Source organism: Lagenorhynchus albirostris, chromosome 8 (assembly GCF_949774975.1).
Source record: "Lagenorhynchus albirostris chromosome 8, mLagAlb1.1, whole genome shotgun sequence".
Lineage (NCBI taxonomy): Eukaryota > Metazoa > Chordata > Mammalia > Artiodactyla > Delphinidae > Lagenorhynchus > Lagenorhynchus albirostris.
The window spans coordinates 58,199,667-58,214,099 of record NC_083102.1 but is presented as its reverse complement, the minus strand read 5'-3'; the positions used below and the strand labels follow the sequence as shown (position 1 = coordinate 58,214,099).

General features: G+C 41.0%; 1 protein-coding gene across 4 annotated transcripts in view; it reads right to left on the bottom strand.

Annotated features, from left to right (window-relative positions):
* Positions 1-715: 715 nt before the first annotated feature.
* The window catches only part of PPP1R9A (protein phosphatase 1 regulatory subunit 9A), a 326,308-nt gene continuing 312,590 nt past the window's right edge, over positions 716-14,433 (bottom strand). Inside the window, exons 15-18 of one of the 4 annotated variants that reach the window (XM_060157050.1) lie at positions 12,655-12,853; positions 10,533-10,652; positions 8,299-8,481; positions 716-6,937 (exon numbers count right to left, since the gene is read on the bottom strand). In XM_060157050.1, the coding sequence (XP_060013033.1) occupies positions 6,728-6,937; positions 8,299-8,481; positions 10,533-10,652; positions 12,655-12,853 (712 nt within the window). In that variant the 3' untranslated portion in view covers positions 716-6,727. Of the gene's footprint in view, positions 6,938-8,298; positions 8,482-9,557; positions 9,582-10,532; positions 10,653-12,654; positions 12,854-14,433 lie in introns of all 4 variants that reach the window. The other 3 variants (XM_060157052.1, XM_060157051.1, XM_060157053.1) reach the window with 3 other exon arrangements.

The following is a 14,433-nucleotide window of genomic DNA, read 5'->3' as shown; positions in this document are numbered from 1 at the left end:
GTCCTCAGCTCCAGGCCCACCTCCTCAGCAAAGCCATTAGACATCCTGGCACGCTCAGGCCCATTCCCATTTCCCTTCTAAATATGGCTTTCCCAGTAAAGAGAAACCTAAATTACCCCACCTCTCCTTTTACTTTTGTTCATTTTTGCATTGCCAAAGGTTTAGTCACAGATAAATTATGGTTTGTGTGTGTGAGAGAGAGAAATTAATATCCCCCATTTGTTACATTCAGTCTTCTAAACATTTAAGGCTTTAGGAATAAAACTGTTGAAAGGATCCCCATACTCTGGGGTGGGCTGACTCTAAGCTTGCCCTATGCTGCGTGAGGCCAACTGCTTAATGGATTTGTCACAGACCTGCTCCTGGCTAATAGGTTTCAGAAGCTGTGATGGTGAAGCCATGATGGGGACAAAAAGGTGGACGAGGGAGCATGTAGTGGGAGCTTTGATCTTTTAACTTTATGCCCAGTTCCATAATTGTGCTTTCAAATGTAATTCTAGCTGCCAATTTACACTTTACCAGGGCAATTTACACTTTACCAGGGCTGAAACTTATTTTTAGTGTCATTTCCATGGAAAATGTGCACTTTGCTCTTGATTGATAGATGTATTTTGACAGTTAATACAGGTTTACCCAGTCAAGGCTTGTTTTAGTTGAAAGTGAAAATGGAAGAGGGGGGAAAAAATTACTTTGACAGACCTTGGTATTTCTCTTTTTATTGCATTCGTTGTCTAACAACAATAATACTCATTGGCAAGAAATTTATTTACACTAACAAATTAAATTTAATCAAGGAATTTTTAGATTGGTTAGAAAACAAAGGACCACTGTGATATTTTGCTTTGAATGCCTCTGAAAACCAAAGAGTAAGAAATGGCGTTTGAAACAGAACAATCTAGAGAAGTACACATTAACCAAGCACAAGAGAACAATCCAGACGTGGCACTATTGTCTCTTCCATGCAAATGATCAGACACCAAAAGGTACAAATTAAAAGTTTCAGATAACATGCTATCCATACTTACTGAACTTAGAATGATTTCCAAACAACTGTTTTCCTTTAGTGATACATAAAGAAAGATGAAAATAAATCAACTCCTCTACAACGGAATAGAATTCATTCTCTCTCTTTTTTTGTTTTCAGCCGGCCAGTTTTGTTAGTGATACGTAGCAGATGTACTAGTGGTTTAACTGCAACACCATTAAAAGGTACGAAAGCAGCAGTGATAATCATAAATAATATTAAGGAAAACATATACATACATATTTAAGGGTTTTCACTAAGCACTAACTAACTCTGATGTTGTTGGAGGTGTTATCTAGCTGGAGTGCCTCCTAATTTCCACTTTCTAAGGGGATTTAATTATTTTGGCCAATTGTTCTTTCATGGGTGAAAGTTTAAATTCTTAACAGGAAACCTGGGTGTGTGAATAAGACAGCTGAAGGAAATAGAAGTGTACACCTTCCAACAACACACTCGCGCTCCTATCCACTTGTGTTATATTTGGTGATGAGCTAACTGTGGCATCACTCCACAAAAGATGGTGGAGGACCACAAATAAATGGTCCTGTGATAGCAACGCTGCCATCGGCGAGCCAGTAGTTAGTGACTTATGCATCACAGCGACCAAATATGTAATTTCAGAGCGTGAGCAAATGCACAAGAACACACAGTGCAATTTTTAGCCAAGGAAACTGCAACCTGCAGCTGAAAATCCCCAAAGCTGTATAAACTTCTGAGCTTCAACTCAGCAATGTGCAATCTTGACATCAAAGCATTAACCAAACGTGTGAGGAAATTTCATCCTGCTAAAATACCAAGTATCTAATAAACCAGTTTTACCAAAATATATAAACATGTAGAAGGATAAGTGCATTTAATAGAAATACATTAAAAAAAATCTCTTAAAATCTCATGAGCCATTCAATGTACACACACAAAAGAAGTGGCAATAAGGCTACGATACTGCTCAGGGTCCTATCTGACATTACCAAGTTCCATATACAATATATATTTTGATGCCATGTGATTGCAGTATGTGCATGTATGTACGGTGGGAGATATATTCACACGTATGTAGGTCTGTACGTCTACACAAATGGCATGCACATTCTTGAGACGTTGCCTCTTGTTCTCTTATTCTTTACCTCATTCATTCTTGCGTCCCTAGCGATTTGGGGGGGGGGCTGGGGGGAGGGGGCAGGGATTGGAAATCATCATGTTTCTTTCTTTCCCCACTCTGCAGGTCTGGAAGCAGGTCACGCGCCATGCTTGGTCCACCCACTCACACGTGTGAGCCTTCCAGTAACCACCATTCCCTCAGCGCATCCACACAGACACGCACACACAAGCACGTCAGGACCTTCTGTTTTGCATAAGGTAGAGCCTGATGTTTTCATTTTCCAGGGGAAGTTGCTTCTGTAGGCTTTTTCTTTGCCCTTTGATTTCTAGGTCGGGTCTATTCTATGCCGCTACTTTAAATACTACTGCTGTACTGTCTGGTGTTATTTTTTTCCCCAGTGTTTTGGACCAAGACTAAGTTTCCTGAGACTTTAAATGCCTAAGACAAATATAAACAAGATCTGCCTGCATACACAGGCTGTTCTTCAGGAGTGAATTTCTGAAGCACGTTCGTATTTCTTACAATGCTGCTTCTTTTTGAGAACTTACTTCCCACCCCTATCATCATAACGAAAGCAATTCTAGTAGAAAATATGGACATTTTATTTCTGGACTTCATCCTTAAATGCTTAGCTTCATAACAGTGTGCAGGTAGATCCTTGATTAAAGGTAAATTGGAAAAAGATATTTTAAAAACCGGGCTTTTCTTTTTCATTTTACCTTTTCATTCAGAAAGCACTAAGGACTTGGCATTAAGCAGGTGACTTGAACCCTAGTGACTGCCGTCCACCAAGTTGAAATGCCCCTCATCTGCAGCTCTATTGGGACAGTAAATTTACTCAAATGGAAGTTGGTAATTCTGAAATACCTCCATGTAATGAAGGGGCTACATCACATCCCAGGCACAGACATTTGATTTAGAATTGCTGGGATACCACCTTTTGAAACTCCTTGAATAGTATGGCCAAACACTGGTTCTCCTCTCTTGCAGCTTGGTCTGTATAACCTTTAACACTTACAAATGAGTTAGAATAGCCATATAAATGTGAGTTTTCATTTACCTTTTACAATATAATTTTAAAGCACACATTTCCTACCACACAAAGAACCTAGCCGAGAATTCTTTGTCTTCAGCAGAAACCATAAAGGCTAATTAAAGTGCTAGATCAAACCACCTGGCTGGGGCCTGTAGCTTGGGCCTGGGATATCTCAAGATTTCAGGGTAGCGATGACTACAGGATAAAACAAGGGTTCATTTGGTTCCTCTCTTGGCCTCCTGCCCCTCTGTTTCCAACGACAACAAAGAAGCACAAGGTAGTCTTCCCATTTCACGCCCCGTTTAGAAGCGGAGGCACCCCTATCACACTGCAGTCATGAACTGTTTGGGTTAAAATGCTTACGGGATGTTGAGGGTGGGAAATCCATGTCAACCCCAGCTAAAGGAGGATAGTATAGAGTAGCTTCATTGTCATGAAATTAATGCTGGACTTCAGCAGTGTGTTAGAATGGGCAAAATTAGATTTCTACCCTAACTTATCACTCTGCAGTAAACTTCTGATTCAGGCAAAGAAAGGAGAAAATACTACATAACCTGTGAGTTACTTTAAGGGAGATAGTCTTTAAATAAAGTAATCTAAGTCCTTTAGTGGAACACCCTGCCCCAGACACCCAGCTCATACAATGCTCTCTGTCTACCGCTTGGCCTCACCACAATCTCCTGTCCCCCAAAGCATTACCTGCACCCCCAAAACACTTTTGGCTTTTGTTAGAGTCATACTGAGCTGTCGTTGAAGGAATATAGTTCCTAGTAACCAGATATTCCCTTTTTGTTCATTTTCTGATAAATAAAAAAACTACAAAGTCTGTAACGTTCATGAAGCAACAATTCTGGGCTAAACTGTAAGGATACTGAAAACCACTAGCGTTAAAGTTAGGATTGTGTAAGACACTGGAACCTCAATTAGGCATCATGCACCAGAGTCAATAAAGGAAATAACAGGAAAACAAAATGTTCACAAGATCTGAGGTCCTTCACTTTGTTTTCATATCCTTTTATCAATATGTTTACGCTTTATCCTTTGTTGGACAATCAAATCAATTTCAGCAGTTTTAATTAGTAATGTTAAAATAACTCATTAAGACCTAAAATTACTATAATTTAACTTAAAAAATCAAAACTGTTATACTACAAACTAAATGATTTGAGGAATAAGAATTTGATTTATAATATTGTCAGTTGGTTGTTGATCTAAACATTGGAAGTGTACAAATAAAGTTAAAGAACAATACTTCTAAGACATCTAAAAATGCAATATAGTAGATCATAAATTATGTGCAGAGACTGAGACTTATACACATTTCCAGTATATACTTCCATTTTCAAATATTACCAAAGTGTAAACATAACTTAACATAAATCATCCTTCTATTTCCACTCTTAAAATGAATACAGTGAAACTTCCAGTACGATCCAGATCACTTTTTTCCCCCAAAGATAAGCGAAAAGTGGCAAAAATTTACAATAGCAAGCACTAGCATTACCAGATTTTTGACTAATTTAGTCTTTTAGTATTGAAAAGATTTGCTGAATTTTGTAGTTCATTGATAGTGGTTCCTGGTTTCCCATGATATTAATAAATAGCAAAGCACCACCTATCTCAAAATATTAATAGAGATTCTAGTATAGAGCTTCATTATCATACCCCAAATGACGATAGAAAAAAATAGGTAGTGACTTTGATAATTGTAAAACACAATGTTACTTTATGCCAGTGTTTCTGAGGATCAAATGAATGATCTATACCTAGTGACAAGGGAACTGAAGCTTAACAGACAACACTGTCACTGAAAAGGAAACAAGCCTTAGGGAAGAACAAGATTATAAATTTCTAGTTTAGACAATTTCAGATTTTGGATATTCAGACAAGCAAAAAAAAAAAAAAATCACAATGCTTCAAAATAGGAGATGGAGCTATATGGGAAGAAGCCCCTTTACATTATCTGTTACTTGTAACCTTCAAAAGCCTTCCCCTAAGCTCTGCGTATAGAGCATTTCCAGTGGAAGACAAGGACAGAGACCACCTCCCCTGCCCCCAAAAAACGAAGTAAAGGAAGTAAAATACTTGTCCAAGGATTGGTCTGGCCTCAACTCTTATTTTGAAACTCGTCCTCTGGAAAGTGGATGACCTCATTTTTACAGCCAATGCAGCAAAGAGAACCAGATGCATGAGCATAAAAAGCAAAACAACAACAACAACAACGACAACAAAAAATCCATCATTTGAAACTTCTCAAGATGAGTTTATTTTCTCCTCCTTCTGCCCCACTCTCCTGCACTTGCATTAGTTTGATGAAACACTGAAATCCTTAATACTGGCTTTAAAATAGTATAACCGCCTGCACTGCCAGCCTGCATCATGTGTACCGTCTTAAATAAACTTTAACTGTAAAGTGGAGATCTCCAAAGAATGAAAGAGAATGGCTCAGAAAAACCATTCAAAACATCTCTAAAATATAACTGACAGCTCTTCTTTACGGGAACATTCTGTGTGCTCAATAAAATTGCTTTTCTGGTCGAATGTTAGTCAAATCTAACTTTTCTCTAACTGGTATTTCTATTTTTCTTAAAAGTACATTTCTTAAAAGTCTGACTGAGCCCACTTGGGAAATCTTGAGTAGAAAATATGTGATGAGTTCCTGATTGTGTCATAGTCAGGCTGAAGACCAGCCAGAATGTTCCCCAGGAGAGGAAACCTGAAAATGTTGGCTTCCTTAAAAATCAATTTTCTGTTCAATTTGTTGGGGAGAAAAGGAACTGTGTTGTGTGTGTCGGTGCTGCTGAAATACTGAACATGCAGCAGTAGCAAAGTAAACAGCAGATCCCGATATCCCATGGCTGCACTAATGTCTTAATTTTTCTTTGTTTGGCTAAATCTGGAGGATAAATGTTACCCTCAGAACCCCAAGGTAATGCCCACATCCGCATTCTTAAGGCTTTTGCTTCCTTCTGGGGTTAACAAATAAGTGTAATTCTTTTCTCTCTTCCCAATGCCCAGCAGGCAGCACAGTTTGCTTGCTTTTTGCCACAGTAGGCAAAGAGCACCCACATTTCCACAGCGGGGTTGTTTCAGTGTCCAGACACACAAATGAGGGGGAACCTTTCCCACACACCGGGACAGATTCTGCAGCCCAGATCTCATGGCAGAGCGGTATTCTCGGCCATGCAGATATGTGCCGTTGCTCAGTTTCAGGATCGCATATTGAAAATGCATGGCATTCCATGGACAGCGCCACGGTGTGTCATGCTCTTGTTGAGCAGGATCACGCTGGTTCTTCAAGTGACACCACCCACCCAACACAAGGAAGAGAGAAACACTGCTACTTTGCACCTCTCACAAATGAGATCCTTGGTTTGTTACTAAACCAAAGGTGGCTTGGGATTATTTCAGTAGGTTAAGAGTGAGTGTACTCTATTAATGCAGAAAATGCAGTTATCGAACACACAGTTCCCCAGTCTGCCTAGAGCACATTACCCCTGTCATCAGTTTCTTCTTCATCATCCGGAGGAGAGCAGGGCAGGAAGAGGCGGAAACTTCTCCGTGTGTGTCACTGCTCACCAGCACCCTCTGTGGCGGCTGCCATCTTCTCTGTCTTTTTAGACTTCCTCTGCATTTGCTCTTGTTCCTTCCTCCTCAGCTTTTCTCTTTGTTTTTCTATTTTCTCTTGGGCCTTCCGAGCCTTCTCTAGAGACACTTTCATTTCTTTGAGTTTTTTTTTGACCACTGCTCGGTCCTGGGATGATGTCATTCCAAGAGCCTAAGAAGGAAACACATAAACAAACTGAATTTGAAAACCAATGACTTCTCTGCTTATGATGAGGTTGATATCACAAGATGTTCAAACTCAAGAACTAATGTAAACATAATCAAAGAGGTAGAAAGAGCTGATTACATTTGCCAAAAATCTACATACTGTGGGGCTGAGCTTTATTTGTTCTTTTATACTTTGAAGTCCCTAGCACAGTACCTCCTAAACCTCAGCAAGTAAATGCTTTCTGAACTGGTAATTAATGGGTCAGTGAATGGAAAAAGGGCACAATTCTGCTTCTCCAACCTTTGGGCTGTAGACATTTACAGCCAAAAGTATTGCTAAACTCACTGATATTCTCAAAAGATAGGAGTGGGCACCTGCTGCCACGGAGGGTTCCAAGAAGGGCAGGAGGAATCGAAGTGGCTTCCTTTCTGCCCATGTATTCATTTACAATGGAGACCAAAAATGTCTCTGGGACCAGAATGCTCATGTCAGCATGATTAGCCATTCTCTCCCTGTAGGCAGACCTATAAAGGAAGCCTGATCATAATGAGGCTGCTCGATGAGCTTGGAATTCAGAATAAGGGGAGTTGGTTCCGTACTTTAAACGTTTCATGACCTTCAGAATCAACAGCGGGATGCATCCATCTCCCCATCAGGGACAGCCTTGTCAATGGGCCTTCATATTCACAGGCTATTGATTGATCTCTAACCTTTTCAAGACTGTCAAGAGCTACTCATCTGCCCGTCAGCCCAGCAGGGGGCCGAGGTTGGGGGTGGCAGGCTGGCTGTGAGCTCCTTTTGCCCTTTTTTCCACAGGGGTAGGTGCCACCTCAGCCTCTAAAGGAGATGGACTGGACAGGTGAAAATGAGAGTGCCAGGGCAGGGGAGGGAAGACACGGCCTGCAGTTGGTGGGGGAAGAAAGTTCTGGGGAGAACACAGTCCCATTTTTTGAGTGGTATGCAGGGAAGAGGGAGGGTGGGGGGAGCAATGAGTTAAAAAAAGGGAAGATTCACGGACCTGGGTTTTAACTCTAACGTTATGGGAGAGTCCACATCGGCCATTATTAAAACTCATACTACATAGGAAATAAGTAGAGTTAATACATGGACCATGTGTTGCTTGGCGGAAGCAATGGAGCGAGCCTCTAGCTCTCCTGCTCGACAGCCTACTGTTTGATTCAGAACCCGACGACTTTCCGAAATTTCCTTTACCACTCAGAAATCATTCAAGGTCCTTTCTGCTAACTGTGAGTGAGAAGCACCTCTCAGATATGCAGGATGCTCTCATCTAACGGAAACATTTTAGGCGCTATGTGTAATACAAATTATACTTGGTAACCTAACACAAACATATAATTCTTTACCTTAAGTTTATTTCCATCCAACTGCAGGAGTTGCTCTCCAGTGATGTTTTGGGCACTGAATTCAGAGACATACTGCTCCAGATTTAGGCTCATTAGCCAGTGAGAAACCTGCTGCACGCTCCATTCATGAACGGCCCGATTCAGACACTGACTGTGTTTGGGAGACTGTCCGTCATCAAGAATCTGAGGTAGGAATGTTACGCAGGGTTGTTAAAGGACCAAGAAGCTGTAGCTCAGTATGGCACGTGATGCTATCAAAAGCCATTTCTTGCCTACTAGAGCCACACTTGTTTTTAAACCGTAAAGTAAACGAATGGTTCTAGCTGTATGTGTAACATACACAAAGTTATTAACTCTACATTTTGTTTAGGTATTTGGAAATTTAAAAATTCCCCCAAACAAAGCATTTTAATGTAGGAAGTCTAAAACTGAAAAATACACTCCAGTGTTGCAAGTTTTTACATTAAAACACTGTGGAAAGATTATCAGATGCAGAAAACGAATACATCATTAATCTCTATATGTAATGCATCACTGCACTGATCCTCTGCTAAGACATCAGAGATATGTAAAGATACATTTAAAAATACTGAGGTATATCTTTTACTTAGAAGGGGAGAACATTAAGTCCTCAAACATACTTAGGGGAAATTTCACAGCCATTATTTCACTTGAGCAGCAAGCAAACCTATGAGGAAGGTAGGACAGGTAATTTCCATAATTACTTTTAATAAATGAGGCAAGTGAGGCCCAGAAAGTCTCCAGATCTGTCCAGTATCACACAGCTAGTGAGTGGTGGAGCTCAGCATTTACTGGTTTATTCCAAATCCCAGGCTCTGTCCAGTGCAGGACATTGCTATGAATAGTGCAAAGGGCAGCTGGGTTCCTAGAACCACTAAGCTGAGAGGAGATGAAGGCAATGATAAATCCGGGAGGAGAGACAGGCGTCACCTCAGTGACCATGCAGGGAACACAGAGGAGGGGATGGGGAAGCTGAGGTGAAGGCAAAGGAGGTGAAACACAATGGGCTGTGTCAGGGTAATGGTGATGGGAGGCACAGCAAGGGAATCTGGAGATCCTCTTGAATGTCTTTTCAACTAAGATATAGACAAGGGCAGAGAGTGAAACTATTTAACACGAGGAAACCCTCCACTACAGAGGAAAGTTTCTTGTCTTGTTTGATTTTAAATCATTTGCAAAGAAAAGAAGTGTCAGACAATACCATGTAAGCCACCACACACAGCCCACTGAGAGCTCACCTCGTCATCTATCATATCCAGGCTCTGAGTGAGAGAGCAGCAAAGGAACCAAAAAGAAAAGTGTTACAGGAACAGGAGACACACATGTACAGTACAAAGTTTTAATACAATTAAAATCACTCCAAGCCTGAAGAATATAGATAGAAGAATTTAAGGGAAAAAAAAAGTTTTACAAAGCAAAAATCACATTAGAAAGAAATAACTAAGAGCAAATATTTAGGGTGAATATATCTTTACTTACAGCGCTTCTCCCCAGCCCCACCCCCGCCCCCAGTACTGGTATTTCTTCCTTCTACTTATCTCTTGGAGCACTAAGTCAATCACCAGTGTAATCTCCTGCCCTCCTGTACACATTATATCTCCTGAGAATCCATTGCAATGCACACTTGACCCCGGCTTCTAAGTAAGTGGTTCTCCCCCAGTTTTCCTTCCTTATCACAAGTGTACCTCTCCCCTGCGGTGATTCTCAATCAGGGGCCACTCCCCACTCAGAGGGAACATCAGGGATGGTGAAAAAGGTGAGGGAGGAGGGGGATGGATCGTCTGTAAACTCCCTCGAGATTTTTTTTTTTTTTGCCGCACCTCGCAGCTTGCAGGATCTTAGTTCCCCAGCCAGGGATCGAACCCAGGCCCCCCTGCAGTGGAAGCACGGAGTCCTACAGACTGGGCCTCCAGGGAATTCCCTCCCTTGGGCTTTCTGGGCCGTTCCCTCTTGCTGCTCTCCAGTGCCCAGCCTCCCATTCCCAACCCTCTGTTGATAGTCATCCCATTTATATCAAAGAAAGGCTGAGGAGGTCCCCAGACAGCTTAAAGGGGCTCAGAAATAGTACTCTGCATCCACGTTGAGACAGAGAGGGAGCGAAATCATGAGGACTGATATGCAAAATCTGCCTAAAAACATTTTCCCTGGTGATAGTTCATCGGTAAAACGTATGATCTGAGAAAGCAGCTCTGTCGTCGGTGCCGTGCATGTACCTCATCTGATGAGAGCACCAAGGACTGAGAGAGCCCGGGTGTTTTGGGTTCTGCTCCCAGGCCGCTCAGGTCTGCTGAACTGGTACTGCTGGGGCTGAAGTCATCACTGAAGGTAAAATTCTGAAAAAACAAATAAAGCTCACTGTTAAATGAGCATAGTGAGTGAACCAGAGGTAGGTATGTTTGCAAGTTCTGGAAAGGTTCTTTTTAAGTAATCTTAGAAGAGATTCATATTGGGTTTGGTGACCTTCACCCGGCAGTGGTTGAGAACTGTGCCTTCTGTGCTGGATAGGGAATTCTGGGTGTTTTCTCCATCACATGAAAGGATAGATATCTTAGAGAAATGATTCTTCAACCTCTCTTCAAGGGTACAGCATTCATTATCCTCTGCAACTGCTCAGAGGGGTAATATTAATAAGCCTATATTCTTTGACCCTAATCGTGATAAGTAACAGTGTAAGTAAAAATACAAGATGGTGTGGTGAGCCTGAGTTATTAGGAACAGATGGCAATCCATATTAGAAAGGTAGCTTGAGCACCCCCTGGGAAGGATCGCTTGCTGTTGGCTGTGATAAATACTGTGAGAGATGGCAGATCCTCTCCTGGATGTAACCTTCAAGATGATGAGTTCTGGGGTAGGTCACAGTCTGCCATTACACTAGTAGTCACATGGTAAAATACAACTCTTGCACAGCACCAACAGAGTACCAAAGAGGCTGCAGCACGGACAGAAACACATTTCCAAATAACCACCTGGGTGTTGGGGAGGTTGAGGGTGTGTACGTAAAACTTCCCCAGAATTTCATTAAAATGTTCAGTAAATATTAAAGTTAAATAAATTCACAATGACTATATGGCTGCATTTGTAAAAACATTTTAAACCAAATCTGGTGTCTCTCCAGTGCAAGATAATGGTAGAATCTATTCAAACAACATTTAGATTTCTCAGACCCAAGACTGAAAATGTTTCAAGACCAAAGTGGCCTTCTGCTTCCAGAACTTCTTTTGCTAATAATTCTAGAAGGACTGGCTTTCCTGGAACTCTAAGCACCTGACCAACACCATCTTGTTTCCTATTTCCCTTCCTTAGGAACTGGACTGTTAGTTTTCCATTAGGTTCCCTTGCATTGGGTTTAGCTGGTTGTCAAGAATAAATACCATGCCAGAGGCTAGAGAATTCAGTACCAAACAAACGCCAAGTTTGCTAAAACTTCAGAAAAGGAGACGAAATCAGAGCACAAGGAGCTAGGCTAGTAAAACATTTAAGCAGGTGAGCATTTAACACAGCACATTACCATTTGACATTGTCATTGGAGATATGACCCCAAATTCTGTCAAAACCTTATGAGCTGTTGACCTCAAGAAAAGAATTAAATTCAAGTTAACATTAATCACAGGTTTCTGTTTGAGAGAGAAAAGTGAACATTGATAAAGGGAGACCAAACAACATGTGAAAGTTAGCCACCGTATGTGTTTCAATAAAATGTTAGGTAAGGTTTGCAGCGTCATGCTGGAAATAACCATCGTGCATTTAAAAACAAATAAGCATATAATTCCTCGTTCTGCTAAAGTTAAAAAACTTTGGTGATAGAATTGTAACAGTTTATCAACATGGAAGTTTGATTTAAAAGAAGAAATAAGGGTGCTATGTCAGCATTGGTCTGTTTGAAAGAGTTTCATTTAGATATATTGAACACATATTCAGTCCCAAATTTATTTGTTTTCCAGTAAATCTTGAAAAGCACAGCAAAAATAGTTTTGTAATGTAATTTAAAGTGGAATACTTGGTAAACAGATCTATCATACTGTTCCATGATTCAAATGCATCTTTCCCAGCATGGCTTGACTGTCAAACTGAGATTAACTAGCAGTATGTGAAAAGACAGGCAAATCAAAGATGAACGTACAATCTAGAACGGAACAGTATTAAAGAAGGTGATGGTTAGATGAGGCTTTCTTCCTCCCCCACGCAAGAAATACCATGCATTGTTTACTGCAGTGTTATCACATTGGTTTCTCGGATCCAGAGTACACACACAAGTTGAGAATGCTTTCCAAAGATCGAAGAGGAGGAAGGATTGGGGGTTTTCTTGTCTGCTTTTTAAATCCATGTGTTTTCTACCTTAGACCCCTTTTTATCTGAAATTAGAGTTTCAGGAGAAGGCTGAAGGGGACTTGCAGATGCAGGCAGGTTCCTGAAGGAATAGGATCCTTTCCGGCTTTCGTTAAACCACGAGAAAGGCAGGCCCGCTGATGGCGTGGAGGCCTGAGCAGTGGAGGACAGCTTCGGTTTCCAGTGTTCCAGCCTGCCGCTGAAGATCCTGGGTTATGAAAAGAACGGGTATGTTAGACAAAGAAAAGGCAGATGTAAAACTTATTGAAATGAATTCTGAAGGGACTCTGAATATAGTTTGAAGTCATAGTTTGAGAAATTATTCTACACAACGGATAGAGTAAAAATGTTGCCCTTTTGACTAGAACGTTAATCTTAATAGTTATCTTTTTTTTGTTAATTTTAATTTTTCTTTTCTTTGGGGCCACACCACGCAGCACGCGGAACTTCCCTGACCAGGGATCGAACCTGCGCCACCTGCAGTGGAAGCGCAGCATCTTAGCCACTAGACCACTAGGGAAGTCCAATAGTTATCTTTTTTGCATCTAATTGGATTCTATAACAATGATCAATATTTTGTTATCATTATTGCCACGATGAATTTTATGAAATGTGCCTAATAAATGTATGTGGATAAATTAGTATCAGGGAGGGGCATGGTCTTTTAGGAATTGCTATTAAGTTAATCATCACAGCATTCCCTTTATTTGGGTCACATAACAGTGCCTCACACTAGTGACATGAGCTCATAACCAGCATTCTACCCTGGCCTCCTCTGAGCACAGGTTCTCAAGAGCCTGAGACTTTAGAAAATGATATATTTAAATACTTGGAAATTTCTGGGCTCATGATACTTTAAGCAGAACACACACACCTTATTGGTTTTTCATCATAATCTTAGTGCCTTATCACAGGAGGAACATCAGACCCAAGGTCCTAAAACCGTACACACTTCCTGTGTACATGGCCTTGGTCCTTCTCTCAGAGTCTATTTCCTCATCCATAAAAGGTGGATATTTTATATATATCATATGTGGTTGTTAAGAATTAAATTAGATAAGTGTGAAAGTGCTTTGAAAATGTAAAGGTATAAAGGTCTATGCTTATTTACTACTTAAAGGACTCAAAGGCATTTGAAAAACACAATTTGAAAACAGACTTTTGGGACTTCCCTGGTGGTGCAGTGGTTAACAATCTACCTGCCAATGCAGGGGACACGGGTTTGAGCCCTGGTCTGGGAAGATCCCATGCACCGCAGAGCAACTAAGCCTATGAGCCACAACTACGGAGTCTGCAAGCCACAACTACTGAGCCCGAGTGCCACAATTACTGAAGCCTGTGCGCCTAGAGCCCATGCTCCACAAGAAGAGAAGCCACTGCAGTGAGAAGCCTGTGCACCACAAGGAAGAGTAGCCCCACTCGCCGCAACTAGAAAAAGCCCGTGTGCAGCAATGAAGACCCAATGCAGCCAAAAATAAATAAATTAATTTTAAAAAAAGAAAGAAAGAAACCAGACTTTTTTCTTAATGCAGTTACCTGCATATTTATATTTACCTTTTGGTTAAAAAAATTTATCAGGAGCTGAGGCAGGAATGGGCAGTAGTTTCTATGCACTTGGAAGAAGTCACCCTCAATATGTCCAAGTGATCTCTGATAATAATGTCTATTATTTGTTAGCTGTTGATGTCATGACAACAAAGAGATTCCCCTTCAATTAAAAGTGCCTCAACAGCATGGCTAACGGACAACTTCTGTCCCGGATGTATACTGAATTTCAACCGTCTCACA